This window comes from Canis lupus, chromosome X, assembly GCF_011100685.1.
Source record: "Canis lupus familiaris isolate Mischka breed German Shepherd chromosome X, alternate assembly UU_Cfam_GSD_1.0, whole genome shotgun sequence".
Classification (NCBI taxonomy): Eukaryota; Metazoa; Chordata; class Mammalia; order Carnivora; family Canidae; genus Canis; species Canis lupus.
This window is the reverse complement of record NC_049260.1, coordinates 20,174,267-20,193,436: the sequence shown is the minus strand read 5'-3', so window position 1 is coordinate 20,193,436 and position 19,170 is coordinate 20,174,267. Positions and strand designations below refer to the sequence as shown.

The 19,170-nt window shown below is 40.5% G+C and overlaps 1 protein-coding gene and 1 long non-coding RNA gene across 8 annotated transcripts in view; one reads left to right on the top strand and one right to left on the bottom strand.

Annotated features, from left to right (window-relative positions):
* PCYT1B (phosphate cytidylyltransferase 1, choline, beta) overlaps positions 1–19,170 on the top strand; it is a 131,512-nt gene that overhangs the window by 97,862 nt on the left and 14,480 nt on the right. For 6 of the 7 annotated variants that reach the window (XM_038587109.1, XM_038587105.1, XM_038587107.1 and 3 more), the window contains exons 6-7: positions 1,066–1,208; positions 3,843–4,031. In XM_038587109.1, coding sequence (XP_038443037.1) covers positions 1,066–1,208; positions 3,843–4,031 — 332 coding nt within the window. Of the gene's footprint in view, positions 1–1,065; positions 1,209–3,842; positions 4,032–9,753; positions 10,956–19,170 lie in introns of those variants that run through there. The other variant, XM_038587110.1, reaches the window with a different exon arrangement.
* Positions 1–19,170, bottom strand: part of LOC119868416 — a 32,048-nt gene that overhangs the window by 2,941 nt on the left and 9,937 nt on the right. Inside the window, exon 2 of the long non-coding RNA XR_005386196.1 lies at positions 2,149–2,293. This is a non-coding gene — a long non-coding RNA (uncharacterized LOC119868416). The remainder of the gene's footprint in view (positions 1–2,148; positions 2,294–19,170) is intronic.

Sequence of the window (19,170 nt, the reverse complement as noted above, 5' to 3'; positions counted from 1 at the left end):
GAGGCTAAGTAACTTGCCTTCTCAGGCCTGAGTCTTACCCAAATCTCCAAACTAAGAACCCAGCACCCTTGTCCCCAGGCCCCATCGGTCATGCCACCCCACCCCTGATCCCTCTGGCCACAATCATACTGGGTAGAAATACTTCGATTTGCCAACATGTCCTTTCACTTGGCGACAGAAGGGTAAGAATTAAACCACATACTTGCCTCGATAACCTTTGGGACCTCTTTACAGCCCTGTATTGGCGCACCCAAATATATCTTTGAGCACATTAAGGAAGGTTTACTAGAACTTGGCAGCCGCCGTGCTTATTTTTGCCCAGTCCCACATGTTCTAGATGAAAGGGTCCTGAGTGGTGCAACCACCATCCAAAGTAGACCGTTCTGAGGGAGGCAAAATCATCCAGCATCCCAAGGGCAGGTCTTCAAATCAGAGATGACAACACGGTACCGCCTACGTCTTTTCCTCAGTTAAATGTGATGCACATTTAACTGAGGAAAAATATAGTTCCCCTGCTTAGGGGAAGCAGGGAACCTGCCCAATTCACTGCCTCACTGATTGCTCTCTAGTCACTTACTCATTTCTTTTGCATTTATCGAGCACCTTCCATGTGCCAGAAATGGGCACTGAGCTGGGGGCTGACAGCCGAGGCATAATCTCTACTTTCAGAATGTTGCCACTTGACAAGGAGACGGGTATTTAGAATGCCTTTGTCAAGGGAAGACACGTTTGTATCCTGGAGGTTGTGGCTTCTGCCTGGGGTTGGTGGGAAAGTGGCCGCAGAGGCAGGAGCTTGAAGCTGGCCGGCGCAGGAGGAGGAGGAAGGCCGCAGCTGGTGTGAGCAGGGAAGGGGGAGCCGGGGCAGAAGAGAAGGACGCGGCCCAGGGCCGGGGTGCGCGCGGGCAGCGTCTGTGGGCGGCAGCAGGTGCACAGACCTGAGCCCGGGCCAGCCAGCTGGCGCCCCCAGGAGCTGCGACTCTGTCCTGGAGAGGAGAGCTATTACAGAACATGGGGCAGCTGACCCCACCTTACTTTCTCTCTCTCTCCTCTTCACTGTTTGAACAGGAATGTTTGTTCCAACGCAGAGAACGGAAGGCATCTCAACATCAGACATCATCACCAGAATCGTCCGTGACTATGATGTCTATGCCCGACGCAACCTCCAGAGAGGGTACACGGCCAAGGAACTAAATGTCAGCTTTATAAATGTAAGCGTGCCACCCCCCACCCAACACCACCCCATACCTGTGGACAGCCACCACACACACCAGCACTGCCACCATTTGTTGAGTGCTTGCTACATGCCTCACGTTTTGTTTTTTTTTTTTAGTTTTAATTTAAATTCCAGTGCCCCTCCGTGTTCTTGATATTTTGTATTTATTGTCTCACTTCAGTCCACATGATGACCCAGGGATGTATTATCCCCATTTTACAAATGGAGAAACCAGTGTCCGAAGGGCTAACATAAGTCAACCAAAGCACATGGTAGTGAGCTCCACATTTTAGACAGCGGCTGTCTCCCTCCCTCTTGCTCCAGCCTCGCTTTTTTAGCATTCGCAGACGCAACTGAAGGGCATCTGGGAGATCTGCCCTTGTGAGAGGCAAGCGTTGTCTTCTGCTCTCAAAGAGAAGGAAGGAAGGGAGGAAGGCAGAGGCAGTGAAAAGCTAAACCAGAGAAAATGAGTTTAAAATTTTTATTAAGGCCTTACAGATGCTCATTAGAAACCTTAACAGCAGTTTTTTTTTATTATTATTATCCAGAGAAATTACAGATGCTTAAATAAAGCCTAAAGTCTTTGGCTTCCTTTTGTATTTGTGCCGTATTGTTCCCACAGGGCTGCTGTTAGTTTAATAATAGAGCAACTGTTAAAACAATCTTTAAAACAAGCAAAGCAGGCTGTTACAAAGCTAAGAGGGCAGTCCACTTGCTAGAGGTGATGTTAGTGCATCTGGACAACTATATTTGCCTGGACTCCGAGGAGGTGACAAAGCTGATAAAAACAGGAACTCTTCATCTGTATAGAATTTCAACCCCCCTCCAAAAATAGACACTCTATTTTCAAAGAGTGATCTTTTTGCAAAACGCAATGCATACAATTATGTGCAGCCATAACTATGCAGCAGCTTACACAAATCGATCATCGGTACCTTCTAGACGAGGATGGGTTGTCAGTCAGTGGTGGTTATTTGTCCTCAGCAGGCAGGGAGCATTGGGAGTCTAGACTCTGTGGCTTCACACAAGTCAGGGAACAAAATCGAAAATGTTGGGTTCAAGTGGCACCAGAACAAGCAGCTGAAAAGTATTCCATCAAAGTGATTATTTGGTATCTTACAGAGAATAAAGCCCTGGTTATTTCAATAAATTAAACTGTCTGTTCTTTTAAATTGAATCCAGTCAGCCGTCCAAGCATGTCAAGCCATTTCCAAAAGTTAGTGCTCGTTCTCCTCTCATGGCCTTTCGATAAGCCACTTAGCTCACGGAACCGTGGATGCACTCTGTGCCCTTCTGTGATAACAAGGCTGGCTGCCGCTCACAGAGTCCCATGTGCCGGACAAGCACGTAGATGAATCCCAGAACCTGACAGGGGCCAGTCGCCCAGTCCAAGTCCCTTCACTCAGACATGAGTAAAGCTGGGCTCAGAGGGGACCTGGCCAAGGTCCCTGAAGCAGAGGACAGGTGGAGGCGGCAGCAGCCTCCTGCTACGTGGCTGCCAGTCATTCTGTCCCGTGCTGCCCTTGAGAGCCATTCTGAAGACTCCTACGTTACGCATCGCTGAGTGGCAGCACCTGTGTAGCTCCCACCCCACCCTGAGGCTGCGGGAAAGTTTGGAAGGTCTAAATCAGGGAATCCTGACCCAGTTTTGCAATATTTCAGGTGTCTCAAAAAATTCTGAGATAGGAACTTTAGTCCCATGTAGTGATGAAAAAACTTTATTTTACTCTGTGAGGAGAAATGTAGCATGACTTCGTGGAGGGGAAGACCCTTCATCTCATGTTATTTTCATGGTTTGATAGCACTCTCATCAGGTAACACTATGAAATGCTTACGCTGCTTCATTGTAATCAAACAGCCAACAGACACCAAGTTTTTCCTGAATGCCAGGCTTTGTGCCAAACACCTAATTGTTACAGCAACTCGATGAGGTAGGGATGATAATTATCCCCATTTTACAGATGAAGAAACTGAAGTTTAGAGGTGTGGCCTGTGACTTGTCCAACATACAGGGCCTTCTGGGCACATAAAAGGACAAAAATCTCAGTCCAGAGAAGCTATCAGGACAAAAGCTTTCTTCACCACCAAGGAAATGGATGCCATTCAATTAGCTTAAGGGAAAAGATCATTACGATTAAAATTTTAGTGTACCACTAAAATTTAGGTTTAAAGACCCAGCCAGTGGCTGATTTCAACTGGTACTGGTTTTAACAATGTCCCGGTAAAACAGAGAACTTGGGCAGCCTCTGAGTGACCATTCTATGTACAATTCATACTTTTTGTCAAAATCCCAGGGGAATTTGGGAGTGTGTTTGCCCAATAGCTACCTATAATAAACAGCAAATACATATTTTTGGTTCTTATATAAGTGACTTCAACTCTGATGTTTACAAGAAAGAGAATATTAAAATTGCTTGTATTTCACTTTACTTATCCAAGTAGACTAATGACAAATGACTTTTCTTACAAGAGATGTGCCTTCCCGTCAATCTAGCCCTTGGAAATAGCAACATCCTGACTCTTCAGGTTAAGAACAAACACAAGTTGAAATAAAATGACCATTAGTGTCAATGACTGGTCTCTCTCGTGCCCTCTGGGATAAATTTTTTTTCCTTTAATTTTTGACCAGGAGAAGAAGTACCGTTTCCAAAACCAGGTAGACAAGATGAAGGAAAAGGTCAAGAATGTGGAGGAAAGATCAAAGGAATTTGTTAACAGAGTGGAAGAAAAGAGTCATGATCTAATTCAAAAGTGGGAAGAGAAGTCGAGGGAATTCATTGGCAACTTCCTGGAGCTGTTTGGGCCTGATGGCGCATGGGTATGTAATTATTTCCCTTGACCCTATGGTGATGGGCATTTTCAGTTTCTCTTCATTTTCATGGTTCTACTCCAGGGTGTCCATTAATCTCAGTCCAGTATGGGCATCAGCCTGAGTAGCTTTAAGTCCATGTCATCTATTTAGTTTTGGTTTTATCCCTCAGTATGGCACCTGATAGCACCCTAAGCCAGTTCTAGTCTATTTCTTGTCCAGACCTTGAAGCCATTTGGTAATTGTTGAATATCTGCTATTGCAGAGATTGGTTTTGTAGCTCATCTCAGTCTCTCAGTTGGAAATGAGGCAGAGCTTGGGGGTAAGAGTTAAGTGAGTCAGTGGTGTGGAATTTGTGTTGGGAGATAAAACTAATAATGGGCTCTTGGATATCCACTAGAGGAGAAGGGGGAAAAGGAACCTAGCTGCCTTGGTTAGTTTTTTTGGTCAGGAACCCTCCTCTTCTAGAGATAGAAGAGGTAGGATTTTGCCCTGTATCTGTGCCTGTCATGCCCTGATTTTCCCATTTTTCCATGGCATATGTGTGTTGGGATAAAGTGCAAAAGCCTTAGGGGACTGAGACCATGATCTAAATCTTAAAACAGAAAGTGCAGAGGGTATCATCTAAATTTTACAGATAATTCTGAGTGAAAGGTATGAAAAGGGAAAAGAACATTCTGGAAACCACCTTGTGCTCCACTGGTATTTCTATTGTGCATGTACTTCAAGAGTAAAGAACCAGTATTGTCAGCAACGTTAACGAGGGGTCTAGGAAAGAGATCTTCTAAAGCTAGCCTTCCTTTTTTTTTTAAGATTTATTTATTTATTCATGAGAGACACAGACTGAGAGAGAGCAGCAGAGACACAGGCAAAGGCAGAAGCAGGCTCCTTGCAGGGAGCCCGAGACGGGACTCGATCCCAGATCCCAGGATCACGACCTGAGCCGAAGGCAGATGCTCAACCACTGAGCCACCCAGGTGTCCCTAGCCTTCCTTTTTAAAACCAAATGAAGCGATTCCATTTGATTTCCTTGATTTTAAGTAGCCTAGATTTCCTATTATGACATGAGAAGTCTCTAACAAAATCCACTTTGGCTTAATTATTTTATTGATGGGTTGTCACTGCTGCCTCTGCTCATTTGAGCTAGTTCATTATAGGATTATCTAAAAGTAAAACACTCAATTAGTAATAGAAAAAGAACAATGTTTGAGAAGTTGGAAGAGATACTTTGCTTAAAGTCTAGTGGCCTCTAAATGATTATAGAGGTGTGTGTTGCAGGCCAATCAGGTCCTATTGGCTGAGTCTGAGAGGGGTAGAGGGTTTGCAAGGGGCTGCTTGAGCTTTCAATGACTTCTAGAAAGAGCTAGCAATAGTGGAGGAGCCAAGTGCTGGGTTTCTTTTTACTTTCCCCGGGCCTTTTCAAGTTTTCAGCTCAAATCACTTTAATTCATGGGCCATTTATTCAGGTGCTTGTATATGCATAGTGCTAGGGAAGAACATGAAGAGAAAAAGAGAAAATACAGAACCTGTTCTCTGGGGTTCCATGGCATCTATAAGATAAAGTCTGGAATTTCCCATTAGTTTAGTGTGTACTTTAATAGTTCACGTTTTCACAACTAATGTTCAGGGACTGGGCAAACAGTTAGTGGTTTGGTTTTTTGTTTTTTTGGTTTTTTGTTTTTTTTTTGGTTTTTAAATGAAACCATGTGGGTATTGGTTTCCTTATAGAGATTCAGAAATATGTCTCTGTAAAGAAGCCCTGGTATTGTAGCTCAAGAGGGTGGATGCTTTCTCTACTTGGAGCAAGCAGAGGCAGGGAAGGAATAAAATTTCATAGAAACTTTATAGATCTTAGCTGTCTCAGGCTCCCAGTGAAGGTGAAATAGTAGCTGGAATTGTTCTGGAGGAGTCTGGTGACAGCTAGCTGAGGTGATTTTTAAGAAATGAAACCCAGCTTTGAGTCTAGAGGTTTTTCTTTTTAAAACTTGCTATTAGTGTCAAAACTGTTATTAACATTAATTTACCATATCAGCCAGACTTAGACATTGCTTTTTTTCTGTTGACATTAAAAGTACAGGAATAGTTACAAGGATGTTAAACGCCAAGATAAGTAATTTGCTTTTCATGAATATGCTATTATTATAATAATTCTTTATTTGTGGATTTGGGACTAGAACTCATTTCTTAAAATAGAGGATCTGCATTACCTGCAAATACAGTACTGTTACAAATAACCCAAACTTGGAGAAGCACAAAATAGAAAGATTTAAAGTACAAAAGTTGGTTCAGCAGAATTGGTCTGAGGCATAGTATGTAACTTTTTATAGTGGGCATTCCATAAATTTGTCTGTATTGAATAGATGCATGGTTGTGTGAGAGAGACCTATTCACAGAATCTTCTGGCATCTGCAATGCTGAGGTTTAATCCTCTATATCTATATTGATATCACTATCATATACATATAGGTTGATATAGATATATACTCTTAGCCTTTTATTGCTTATGGTGCTCAGTACAAGACTTGGTGCAGCTTGGGGTTTGGATCAAATTCAGTTGGCAGAATGGGTTTGCTGGGCCTTCCACAATGTTCTAAAATTTCTTTCCGGGAGGGCATGAACTCTAGTTTGCCATGTGCACACCACTGCCCACTGTTACTCCCTGCCACCTCCTCTAACCTGACTTGTATGTTTATGCTGCCCACCTTTTCCCAGGCAGTATTTGTGTTTGCTCCTTACAGTATAGGGTCTTTCATTCTCCCCAAGTGACCTCATGCTTGATAATGAAGAGCTGTGATAGAAAATCCAACTCCTTCCATTCCAGCAGAGTGCAAAGTGGTGGTGATGACCATGTTGTTACAGTCTAGGAGTTGTATAGCAGGTTAAACCTTTTCAAAAACCTTTTTATATCTACCCTACCCATTTTAATCACATAATAAAAGGAGTATTATAGCTGTGTTCTAGATAATGTAACAAAGGCCTAGGGAAACTATGAAAGTTCCCTATGGTCTTGCAGGCATTTGGAGGTAGCCAGGATGGAGCCTGGGGCCAACCCTCTTTCCCCTGACCTGCATTGTATCATCCATCATAGGACTGTCCCCAGGAGGCACAGACTGCCCGAGTGTCTTCATGACAGAGCAGCTGGCTTCCCCAAATGAGTGATAGAGAAATCAAGAGAAAAGCTATAGTCTTTTAAGACCTAACATCTGAAGTGACAGTCCCTTTATGCTATATTATAATAGTCACACAGACAATTGGGGTATATTTTGGGATTATACTACACAAGGATGTGAATAAATCCAGAAGGTGAGGCCTTGGGGGTTGCATAATTGCTTTAATAGAAGATTTATTCCCATTTATTCAGTTTGGGGGGATTATAAGAGCTCAAAAGTTATTTTTAAATTTTAGCACCTACAACTCTATTTATTTAACTACTTGATTTTTTTTTTGCTTGATTCTTATAACTAGTCTTGACTCACACTTAGAAGACAGCTTGTAACCCTACCAGCTGCAAATGGAAGCCTTCCCCACACAGACTTGGTATTACCCCTCTCTTTGTCTTTCAAAGATGAAACTTCCAGACTATCCTGAGGGAGGGGCTTTAAAAGAGCTGAATTCTGAAGGTTGGAGGCAATGCCATTCATTTCCAAGGGATTCAGGTTCATGGAGCCAGGATCAGGGGATACTGCATCAGCTTTTAGGGTTTGCTTTTGAGGTAGGGTCTTCCTAGTGAAACTTGGTTATTTTTGTTCAAAGCATCAGATAAATATTCCATTTAAATATTGTGCCCTAGCTACATAGGCTGTATTTTAAAAATATTTAGTATCATTTTGAATGATCTGCCACTATAGTCCTTACTTGATTTTAAACTGGAGACTTATTTCCTGTTTGAAATGAAACTGCATCTATTCTGTTTTACAACATGAATGTGGACCTTTTCCTGGAGCACCAAGAGAGAATAACCTTACATCAGGCCCAAGTTTTTAGTTCATCCCCTACCACAAACACCCTTGGCCCCAATCCAATCAGTCTGGTGGATCTTTAGGCAAACCAAACAGGCATTTGCATCTAATATAGGAGATTTATTTAAAAAACAAAACTTCGATGATGTGTTAGTTTCCAGAAAGAACAGATTTATATGATGTGGGGTCCACTACTATAATTTTTTTCAAACTGTGATAAAATGTCCCTAACAAAATTAGCATTTTATTTTTTATTTATATTTAATTGTTTTAAGATTTATTTATTTATTTATTCAGAGAGAGAGAGAGAGAGAGAGGCAGAGACACAGGCAGAGGGAGAAGCAGGCTCCATGCAGGGAGTCCGATGTGGGACTCGATCCCGGGTCTCCAGGATCACACCCTGGGCTGCAGGCAGCGCTAAACCACTGCACCACCGGGGCTGCCCAAAATTAACATTTTAACCATTTTAAGTGTACCATTCAGTGACATTAAATATATTCATAGTTGTGAAACCATCACCACCATCCATTTCAAGAACTTTTGCATCATCCCATATTGCAACTCTGTACTTATTATATCATCTATCCCCATACCCCCACCAATCCCTGGGAATGCCCCTTCTAACTTTCTGTCTCTGAGTCTGATTACTCTAGTGGAGTCATACAGTGTTTGTCCTTTTAGCTGGCTAATTTCACTTAACATAATGTCTTCATGGTTTAACCAATGGTGTAGCATGGGTCAGAATTTCATTCCTTTTTAAAGCTGAATAATATCCCTTTGTGAAACAATTTTATGTTTTATATTAAATCATTGGCCTGAGAGGCAGGCATCTAAATTAACACACAGCTAGGAGCCTACTGGGTTAGTCACTAGGAACAGAGGCCTGCGGATACCATCTTTCACCTTCCCTTTACCTCATTCCAGCTTACTTGCATTTCCCATAAAGGAGCTTTACTCTTCTTTGGTACTCCCATCTTGCAGCCATCTAGGGGTCCCCTCAAGATCTGGATCTGGTAGCCAGTGCAACTCCCGCTCCAGGGTCCCTAAGACTAACCAACTGAGAAAGCATTCTTAACCATCTACCACCCCCAGGGCATAGCAGGAGGTTAGAGACCCATGTTTCTGTGAAATAAACCTTTTAGCTTATCTTCATAGCTATGGCTGGAGGGGCAGGCTTCTGTTTAAAACATACATTTGGGATGCTTGGGTGGCTCAGTGGTTGAGCATCTGCCTTTGGCTCAGGGCGTGATCCTGGAGTCTCCGGATTGAGTCCTGCATTGAGCTTCCTGCATGGAGCCTGCTTCTTCCTCTGCCTATGTCTCTCTCTCTCTCTCTCTCTCTCTCTCTCTCTCTCATAAATAAATAAAATCTTAAAAAAACCAAAACATACATCTAAGGGCTGATCATAATCCTCTCCAGAGACCTTGGAGGGCAGGTGCTAACTTCACATTCCTGCCACCCACCAGAGCATCAGTAGCTCCTGGAAAGGAAATTGTACATGTGTCTGGTGTCTTGGTCTCTGGGCCTGTCACCCAAGGGCACTCCTTGATCTCCTACCTCTGGTGGCTAGCCACCACCTTCAGGGAGGGCATGGCCCAGATATTAGGCTGAAATACACCTTCAGTCATTCTATGAAAGAAGCCATTTATCCAGGAATTGGGGCCTAAGCAAGGCTTTTGGTTTGGCACGGATCTAGGGACCTATAATGAGGTGCACTCCAAGGACAAGGCCAGTGGACATCATCTTTGCATTCACCCTCTGTCTTGCTCCAGGTCACCGGTGTCTACTAGAAAGGAACTTGTACACTGGTCAGGTGCCCTGACTGTTAACAACTGCCATGGACTAGCACCTCTAGATGACCTGACTCTGGTGCTCATCAGGGCTTAGCATGCAGCCCTGCAGGACGGCATACAGAAGCATGCCTCATTTTATTGTGCTTTACTTCATATTATCTGCAGTCTGTGTTTTCTACAAATTGAAGGATTGTGGCAGCCATGTACTGAGCTAGTCTACTGGCACCATTTTTCTAACAGCATTTGCTTATTTTGTGTCTGTGTCATGTGTTGGCAATTCATGCAATATTTCAAACATGTTCATTATTCTTATATTTGTTACAATGACCAGTGGTCTTGAATGTTACTGTTATAATTGTGTTGGAACACCATGAATCGTGCCCATATAAGATGGTAAACTTACTTGATAAATGTCTGTGTTCTGACTGCTCTACTGACCAGCTTTTTCCTCATCTCTCTCCCCCTCTTTGGCTCTACTCATTCTCTGAGACACAATAATACTGAAATGAGGCCAGGTGGTACCCTTACAATGGCCTCTAAGTTTTCAAGTGAAAGGAAGAGTCACAAGTCTCTCACTTTAAATCTAGGGCTAGAAATGATTAAGCTTAGTGAGGAAGGTATTTGAAAGCTTTGGGTCTTGCACCAGTTAGCTAAGTTGTGAATACAAAGGAAGAGTTCTTGAAGGAAATTTGAAGTGCTACTCAAGTGAACACAGAAACAATAAGAAAGCTGTGCTTCTTGCTGATATTGAGAAAGTTTCAGTGGTCTGGATAAAAGATCAAACCAGGCATGACATTCCCTTAGGCCGGAGCCTAATCCAGGGTAAGGCCCTAACTCTCTTCAATTCTATAAAGGCTGAGAGGTGAGGAGGCTGCACAAGAGAAAATCTGAAGTTATCACGGGTTGGTTCTTGAGGTTTAAGGAAAGAACCTAACATAAAAGTGTAAGGTGAAGCAGCAGGTGCTGATGTAGAAGCTGCAGCCAGTTATTCTGAAGATCTAGCTCTGGTAATGCATGTAAGCAGCTACACTAAACAGATATTCAACATACACAAAACAGCCTTCTATTAGAAGATGCTACCTAGGACTATCATAGCTAGAGAGGGGAGTTGAAATTCTGGCTTTGAAGCTTTAAAATAGAGACTGAGGGGGATGCCTGGGTGGCTCAGTGGTTGAGTGTCTGCCTTTGGCTCAGGGCATGATCCTGGAGTCCCAGGATCAAGTCCCACGTCAGGATCCCTGCATGGAGCCTGCTTCTCCCTCTGCCTGTGTCTCTGTCTCTCTCTTGGTATCTTTCATGAATAAATAAATAAAATCTTTAAAAAAAATAGAGACTGAGGCTCTGGTTAGGGGCTAACCTAGCTGGAGACTTGAAGTTAAAGTCATTGCTCAGTTCCCATTTCAAAAAATCCTAAAGTCTTTAAAAATTATGCTACATCTCCACTACTTGTGCTCTATAAATGGAACAAAGCGTGAATGACAGCACATCTGTTTACTATGTGGTTTACTGAATATTGTAAGTCCGCAGGGAGGAAAAAGATGGCTTTTAAAATACTACTGCACATTGACAATGTACCTGGTCACTTAAGGGCTCTGACGGAGGTGTATATTTTGCTTTCATGCCTGCTAACATAACATCCCTTCTTCAGCCCATGGATCAAGGAATCATTTTGACTTTCAAGCCTTAGGATTTAAGAAACCCATTTCATAAGGCTATAGCTGTCAGAGCTAGTGATTCCCCTGATGGAGCCGGGCAAAGTCAATTGAAAACCTTCTGGAAAGGACTTACCATCTTAATTGCCATTAATGACATTCATGATTCAATGGGAGTAAAAAATATCTACATTCACGGAAATTTGGAAAAAGTGGATTCTAACCTACATAGGTGATCTTGAGGGGTTTCAGACGACAGTGAAGGAAGAGACTGCAGGTGTGGTGGAAATAGCAGGAAATTAGAAATAGAGCCTGGTGATGGAATGAACTGCTATGATCTCCTGACAAAACTTTACAAGTGAGGAGTTGCTGCTTACAGATGAGCAAAGAAAGCAATTCTTGACATTAAATCTACTCCTGGTGAAGATGCCGTGAAGACTGTTGAAATGACCTCAAACAATTTAGAATATTACATACATTTAGTTGAGAAAACCATAGCAAGATATAAGAGGATTGACTCCAATTTTGAAAGAAGTTCTGTAGATAAAATGCTGTCAGCATCGTGTGCTATAGAGAAATGGTTGCTGAAAGGACAGTCAATAGAGGGGACTACATTGTTGTCTTGTTTTAAGAAATTGCCACAGCCACCCCAACCTTCCAGGATTGCCCTGATGAATCAGCAGCCATCAACATCGAGGCAAGACCCTCCACCAACAAGAAGATCATGACTCACTGAAAGCTCAGAAAATGGGTAGCTTATTTTAGCAACAAAGTATTTTTAAATTAAGACTTCTATATTTTTTGACATAATGCTATTTCAAACTTAATAAACTACAGTATAGTATAAACATAACTTGTATGCATGAGGAAACCAAAAAATTCTTTTGGCTTGCTTTATTGTTCACTTTATTGTGGTGATCTGGAACTGAACCCATAGTATCTCTGAAATATGCCTGTATTTGCATACTTTAAAAGCTGTTGCCTGAGAGTCTGGCTTCCAGTCAGCTGAATCTAGGTGCTCACTGAGATCCTCCCTTTTGGGACACTGACAGGCCTTGGTATACCCTCCACTACTGGGATCCACTAAAAATAAAATACACTGCTTGGACAATCACAAAGGCTTGAGAGACAACCCAAGAGCAATGGCAGAGTTGAATGGTAAGTTTCATCTCAGACATGAGGTTACTCCTTCTGCACTGGCAGAGATGGCTATGGTATCTGATGCATAGAAACCAGCACAGAGTGTCAAGGAAAATTGAGGAATATGCTCCAAATAAAAAAACAAAAACAAAAAAACAAAACAAAAACAAGAGAAAATCTCAGAGAAAGTCCTTAATGAAATGGGGATAACTGATTTACCTAATAAAGAGTTCAAAGTATGGCCATAAAGATGCTCACTGAACTTGGGAGGAGAGTGGATGAACACAGTAAGAACTTGAACAAAGAAAGAAAATATCAAGTACCAAAAGTGCTGGGCAAACTGGACAGCCACAAGCAATAGAATGAAACGGGATCACCTTCTAACACCATGCAGAAAAATAAACTCAAAATGAATGAAAGACTTCAATGGGAGACTTGAAACCATAAAAATCCTTGAAGAAAATATAAGCAGTCATTTCTTTGACATCTGCCACAGCAACATGGGACAACATCAAAATTAAAAGCTTTTTCATGGAAAAGGAGACCATCAACAAAACAAAAGGGCAACCTCCTGAACTGAAATAGATATTTGGAAAGGATATGTAAAAAATGTATACAATTTACCACCAAAAAAACCCAATCCAATAAAAAAAATGATCAGAGGACCTAAATAGACATTTTTCCAAAGAAAAATACATGTGGCCAACAGACACATGAAAAAATGCTCAACCTTACTCATGATCTATTATCACCTTATACCAGTCAGAATGGCGTTTATCAAAACCACAAGAAGTAACAAGTGTTGGCTAGGATGTGGAGAAAAGGGAACACTTGTCCATTGTTGATGGGTATGTAAATGGTACAGCCACTATAGAAAACTGTGGAGGTTCCTCAAAAAGTGAAAATATCAATATTACTATACAACTCAGTGATTCCACTTTTGTTTACCAAAGAAAACAAAAACACTAATGAGAAATGTTATGCACCCCTATTTTATTGCAGCATTATTTATAGTCAATAAATGGATCCAACCAAGTGTCCATTGATACACAAATGGATAAATATATGGTGTGTGTAAAGATATGTATACACACATATGTATACACACACACTGGAATATTACCATAAAGAATGAAATCTTACCATTTGTATCAACATGGATGGACCTAGAGGGTATTATGCTAAGTGAAATAAGTTAGACCAAAAAGGACAAATACCATATGATTTCACTTTTATATGGAATCTAAAATTCAAAATGAAAAAAGAAAACTCAAAAATACATAGAAGAAATTGGTGGTTGCTGGGAGTGAAGCAGATGAATTATGTGAAGGGGATAAAGAGGTACAAACTTACAGTTATAAATTAGGTGACAAAAGATAAAAAGTACAGTAGAGAATATAGTCAATAATATTGTAATAACTTTGTATGGTGACAGATAGTGACTATACTTACAGTGAGCATTTCATAATGCATATAACTGATGAATCACTGTGTTGTATACCTGAAATAAAATATTATATGTCAACTATACTTAAAGAAACTGAAGACAGGGCAGCCCCGGTGGCGCAGCGGTTTAGCGCCGCCTGCAGCCCGGGGTGTGATCCTCGAGACCCAGGATCGAGTCCCACATTGGGCTCCCTGCATGGAGCCTGCTTCTCCCTCTGCCTGTGTCTCTGCCTCTGTTTGCTCTCTCTGAATGAATAAATAAATAAATCTTAAAAAAAAAGAAACTGAAGACATATAAATGGAAAGATACTTCTTGCTTATGGATTAGAAGAATATTGTTAAAATATCTATACTTCCCAAGACAATCTATAGATTCAATGCAATCCTTATCAAAATTCAATGGCATTTTTTTTTACAGAAAAAAAACCAACAATCCTAAAACTTGTATGGAACCACAAAAGACCCTATATGGCCAAAGCAATCTTGAGAAAGAAGAACAAGGCTGAAGGCATCATGCTCCCTGATTTCACCTATATTACAAAGCTATAGTAACCAAAATAGTATGGTATTGGCATTTAACACAGACATAGATCAATGGAACAGAGAGTCCAGAAATAAATTATATACATGGTTAATTACTACAAAGGAATCAAGAATATACAATGGGGGAAAAGACAATCTGTTCAATAAATGGTGCTGGGAAAACTGGGTAGCCACATGCAGAAAGAATGAAACTGGATCACTATCTTCCTTGAATATAAGACTTGAAACCATAAAACTCCTAGGAGAAACAAAAACTATAAGCTCCTTGACATCTGTCTTGCCAGTTAGGCTTTTAAGTTTGACACCTAAAGCAAAGTCATCAAATGTAAAAAATAAATAAGTGGGACTACATCAAACTAAAAAGCTTCCACACATAGGAATGCACATAGGTATGCTACTGAATGGGAGCAAATATTTGCAAATCATATGTGATAAGGGTTTAACAAATCAAAATAAGAAGATGTCATACAACTCAACAGTACAAAAAGAGACAATCTGATTTTAAAATGGACATGAGATCTGAATAGACATATTTCCGAAGAAGACATACTGGGCCAGCAGGACCTGAAAATATGTTCAACAACACTAATTACTAGGGAAATGCAAATCAAGACCATAATGAGCTAGCACCTCACACCCATTAGAATGGCTATTATCAAAGTGACAAATTAACAGTGTTGATCAGGATATGGAAAAAAGGGAACACTGGTACATTGTTGGTGGGAATGTAAATTGGTACAACCACTATGGAATTTCCTCAAAAAGTTAAAGATAGAACTACCATATGATCCAGCAAATTCTACTTCTGGATATTTATCTGAAGGATATGAAGACACTAATTTGAAAAAATCGATGTACCACCGTGTTCACTGCAGCATTATTTGCCATATCCAAAACATGGAAGCAGCCTAAGTGTCCATCAATGTATAAATGGATAATGAAAAAATATATATACACACACACCATGGAATATTATTCAGCCATAAAAAGAAGGCATTTGTTGTAAATCTTGGCATTTGCAACAAATTGTTGGACCATGAGGGTATTATTCTAATAAGTTAGAGAAAGATAAATGTTGTGTGATCTCATTTATTAGTGGAATCCAAAACAAGCAAAAAGCCCCCCTGCGCCCATCAACACAGAGCACAGATTGGTGGTTGTTAGAGTCAGGGAGTGGGTGCAGGCAAAATGGGTAAAGGGGGTCAAAAGGTAAAAACTTACCATTATAAAGTACATCATGGGGATGTAATGTACAGCATTGTGACTATATAATAATAGTCTAATACTCTATTGAGTATTAGAAACTTGCTAAGGGAGTAGATCTTAAAAGTTCTCATCATAAGAAAAACGTTTACTATATATGGTGATAGATGCTAACTAGACCAATTGTGGTGATCACAATATGTGAGTCATCCTGTGATACCCCTGAGACTAATGTTATCAATAAAAAATAAACATAAGCATAGACCCTCCCCCGCAATATCCTCAGGGCTTAGATTTATGCCTGAACCATGAATAGTGTGCTGTCAGTAAATGTTTGTTGGAATGAGTGGTCAACTTTCAGATTCTCCATGCCAGGAAACCCTCCATAATATTTTTTGTAATACACAAAATATTTCTTTTCAACATCCATCTTGGAAATACTCCATGCAAGTTGAGGAAAATAAATGTACATCAGATTGTGTGTATACATACACGTATACATATATACATGTATATATACATGCAAACACATATATAATGGGATGTTATTTACATATACCACATTTTGTTTATTGATTCATGCATTAATGGACATTTGGATTGTTTCTATCTTTTGGCTATTATGAACAATGCTGCTATGAACATCACTATACAAATTTCTGTTTAATTTCATGCTTTCAGTTTTTTGGTTATATGCTCAGAAGTGGAATTTCTAAATGATATGGTAATTCTATTCTCAAATGTTTTTAGAAACTTACATACTGTTTTCTACACTGCACCATTTTATATTCCAGTGCAATGCACAAGGGTTCTGATTTCTCCACATTCTCTTCAGCGCTTGTTACACCATGCATACATGTGTAAAGAGAATTATATTTAATATATAATACTTATATATGTTATTATATACTATATAAAAACATAACATATGTAAATAATATATATAATCATCTTAGTAGCACTGCTGATGTTTAAGACTATGTTGATTTTACAAAACATAAAATTCAGTTGTGGACTGAACTTCCTACTTGAAGCTTTTTAACAGTTGGTTTCAAAAATTTGTCTTCCAAGAAATGCACAAGTAAATGAGTCAACAGAAAAGCTTCTTACTATGAAAGTGGCTAATTACAGAGAGTTGGTCAGGAGCAGAGCTCACCTCCTAGCTGGGTGGCCTCAGCCACCTTGTAGGGTTGTTGGGTGGATGAAATTGTTGCACACTCTAAAGCCCTTTAACAGCATCTAGGCATATGTCAGGCATTGTGAGGGTTAGTTTTTGTTGTTTATTGATTTGGCTGAAACAAACTCTTTGAATTCCACAGTGCTTACCAGAAGTCCAAAGCAGATGTAACTAGGATATTTTTCATTTCTTTTTGTGGCAGTTAAGGTGGAATCTCTCTGAAATCTTGAAACCTTGGAAGGCATTTGTCAGGACATTTACTGTCTCAGTAGATATGAAGAAGTTCTTAAAAAGGAAGAGTTTGTAGGAGGAGTAGAAACTTAGTTTTATTGGGACAGGAGTAAATGGGATTATTTTCTTGGGAGAAAACTTTATAAATGGAAGTATCTTAATACAGTTACAGACACAATTTAAATGCCTTTTCTTTATGAAAATGCCATGCCGTGGTCTTATTTTCATATTCCTAAAGTGCTTTTCTTCCCGGGAAGCTCATTATAAACTGCTGACCTGATCCAATTTAACTCCTTTGCAGAAGAATCATGCATCATAATGCACCAGAAACAGATCACAGGGCTTGCAAACTGAGACCTGGAGTTGTTTTACATGGATATCACATTATATGAAGTGTGACACCATTGTTTATCATTAAGGATTCAAATTATTGCATTACCTTAGGCATAATATTCTCAGTTATGAGCTTGAGTCAAACTACAGTAGCAAGCTGTAGATTACTTACAAAGTGAGCTTCTAATGGAAATGCTGACAATCCATTAACAGCAAGAGAGCTAATGGCTGCCACTATAAATATACTTAAAGATTATAGTAATAAAAATACTTATTTTCAAATGACTGCTAGAATTTCAAGGATTCTTTTAATGTCGCTATTAATAATAGGCCACCCTATCCTTTTGGCATTTGATTTTGTCTCATAAATGGGCTTCCTCTAAGGTAATGATGTTGCACTACTGCATTTTTTGTTTGATTTTGAGGGGGTTGGATGTCTTTTGGCAGAATTATCAATGCCTTTAATGGAAGGTGAATAATTGGTAGGTTCTTAGAATTGTGGAATTTTAAATCTGCAAAGGTTTTTAGTGATCAGCAAGTCATCTCTATTATGTTTGCTAGAGAAAACTTGAGATCCTAAAAAGTAATGGGCTAGAGCTTACTGTGGGGCGGGGAGTTGTTGAAGTGCCTGAAGCTCTACCATTCTCTTACCTGTGTCATGAAGGCAGGGCCCTGTGGCCTCACCTTCTTGCCTCAGTCATCTGTCTTCCTTATGGTGATAAAAGTAACATGTGTTCATTACAGAGCTGTTAGAAAGTAAACAATGAGAAGAGACTAAAAATCACCTGCAGTACAACTGCCCAGAGTAGTCACTGGGATATTGGGTCCATCTTTTCTCCATCTGCATGTATATGTTTCACAAAATGGGGGTTACGCAGAACATACAGTTTTCCAAGTCATTTTTACCATGCAGTAGCTCATGAACATTCTCACATTATTAAATATTCTTTAAGCACTGGATTTTCATCAGCTGCCTAAAGTATCACCTCAGAGTTGTGCAAGATTTCTCTAACCTACCGAAGGGGTTTGCAGTTTTGTCTGTGATGACCCTGCAATGAAAATCTGTGTACCCAAAGAGTATTTATTTACATCTCAGATTATCTGCTCAGGAAAAAAGTTTTTACACCTACTGCCCAGTTACTCCTCAGAAAGGCACCATTATTTTACCCTGCCACCAGCAGTAACAGGAGTGGGATCTTTTTTCTGAGCCCTTACCAGCACAGGCCATTACAAATTTTAAAAAAATCTTGGGAGAATAAGCTTACCAAGATGATGACATAAGTCATTCCTGATTTTGCTCCCCCTCACAAGAAGAACTAACAACTATTCATAGACAAGACTCCACTGAGAGAATCCTAGAATAGGGGGCTGAGGCGGCTACGTGCAGACCTTATTGCCTCTAACCCAGGCCAGCCCAACATTACACAGAGGGATCTGCTGAGCCTTCAGTTTTTATAGTGGGAAGAGAGAGTCCAGGGTGGACCTCTAGCTCCCCCAGCATTGTAGGTCACTTTTTGAGAGCTCCCCACTCTGATCTCATTCTACAGGAATTGCAAGGCAATCTGTGGGCATTGGCCACTGAGAATCTGAGGGGGAGAGGCTTCCAACAACCAATGCAGATATTGGCATACTGAGTTCCCACCTGCAGCACCCAAGCAGTAGTACCAGCTT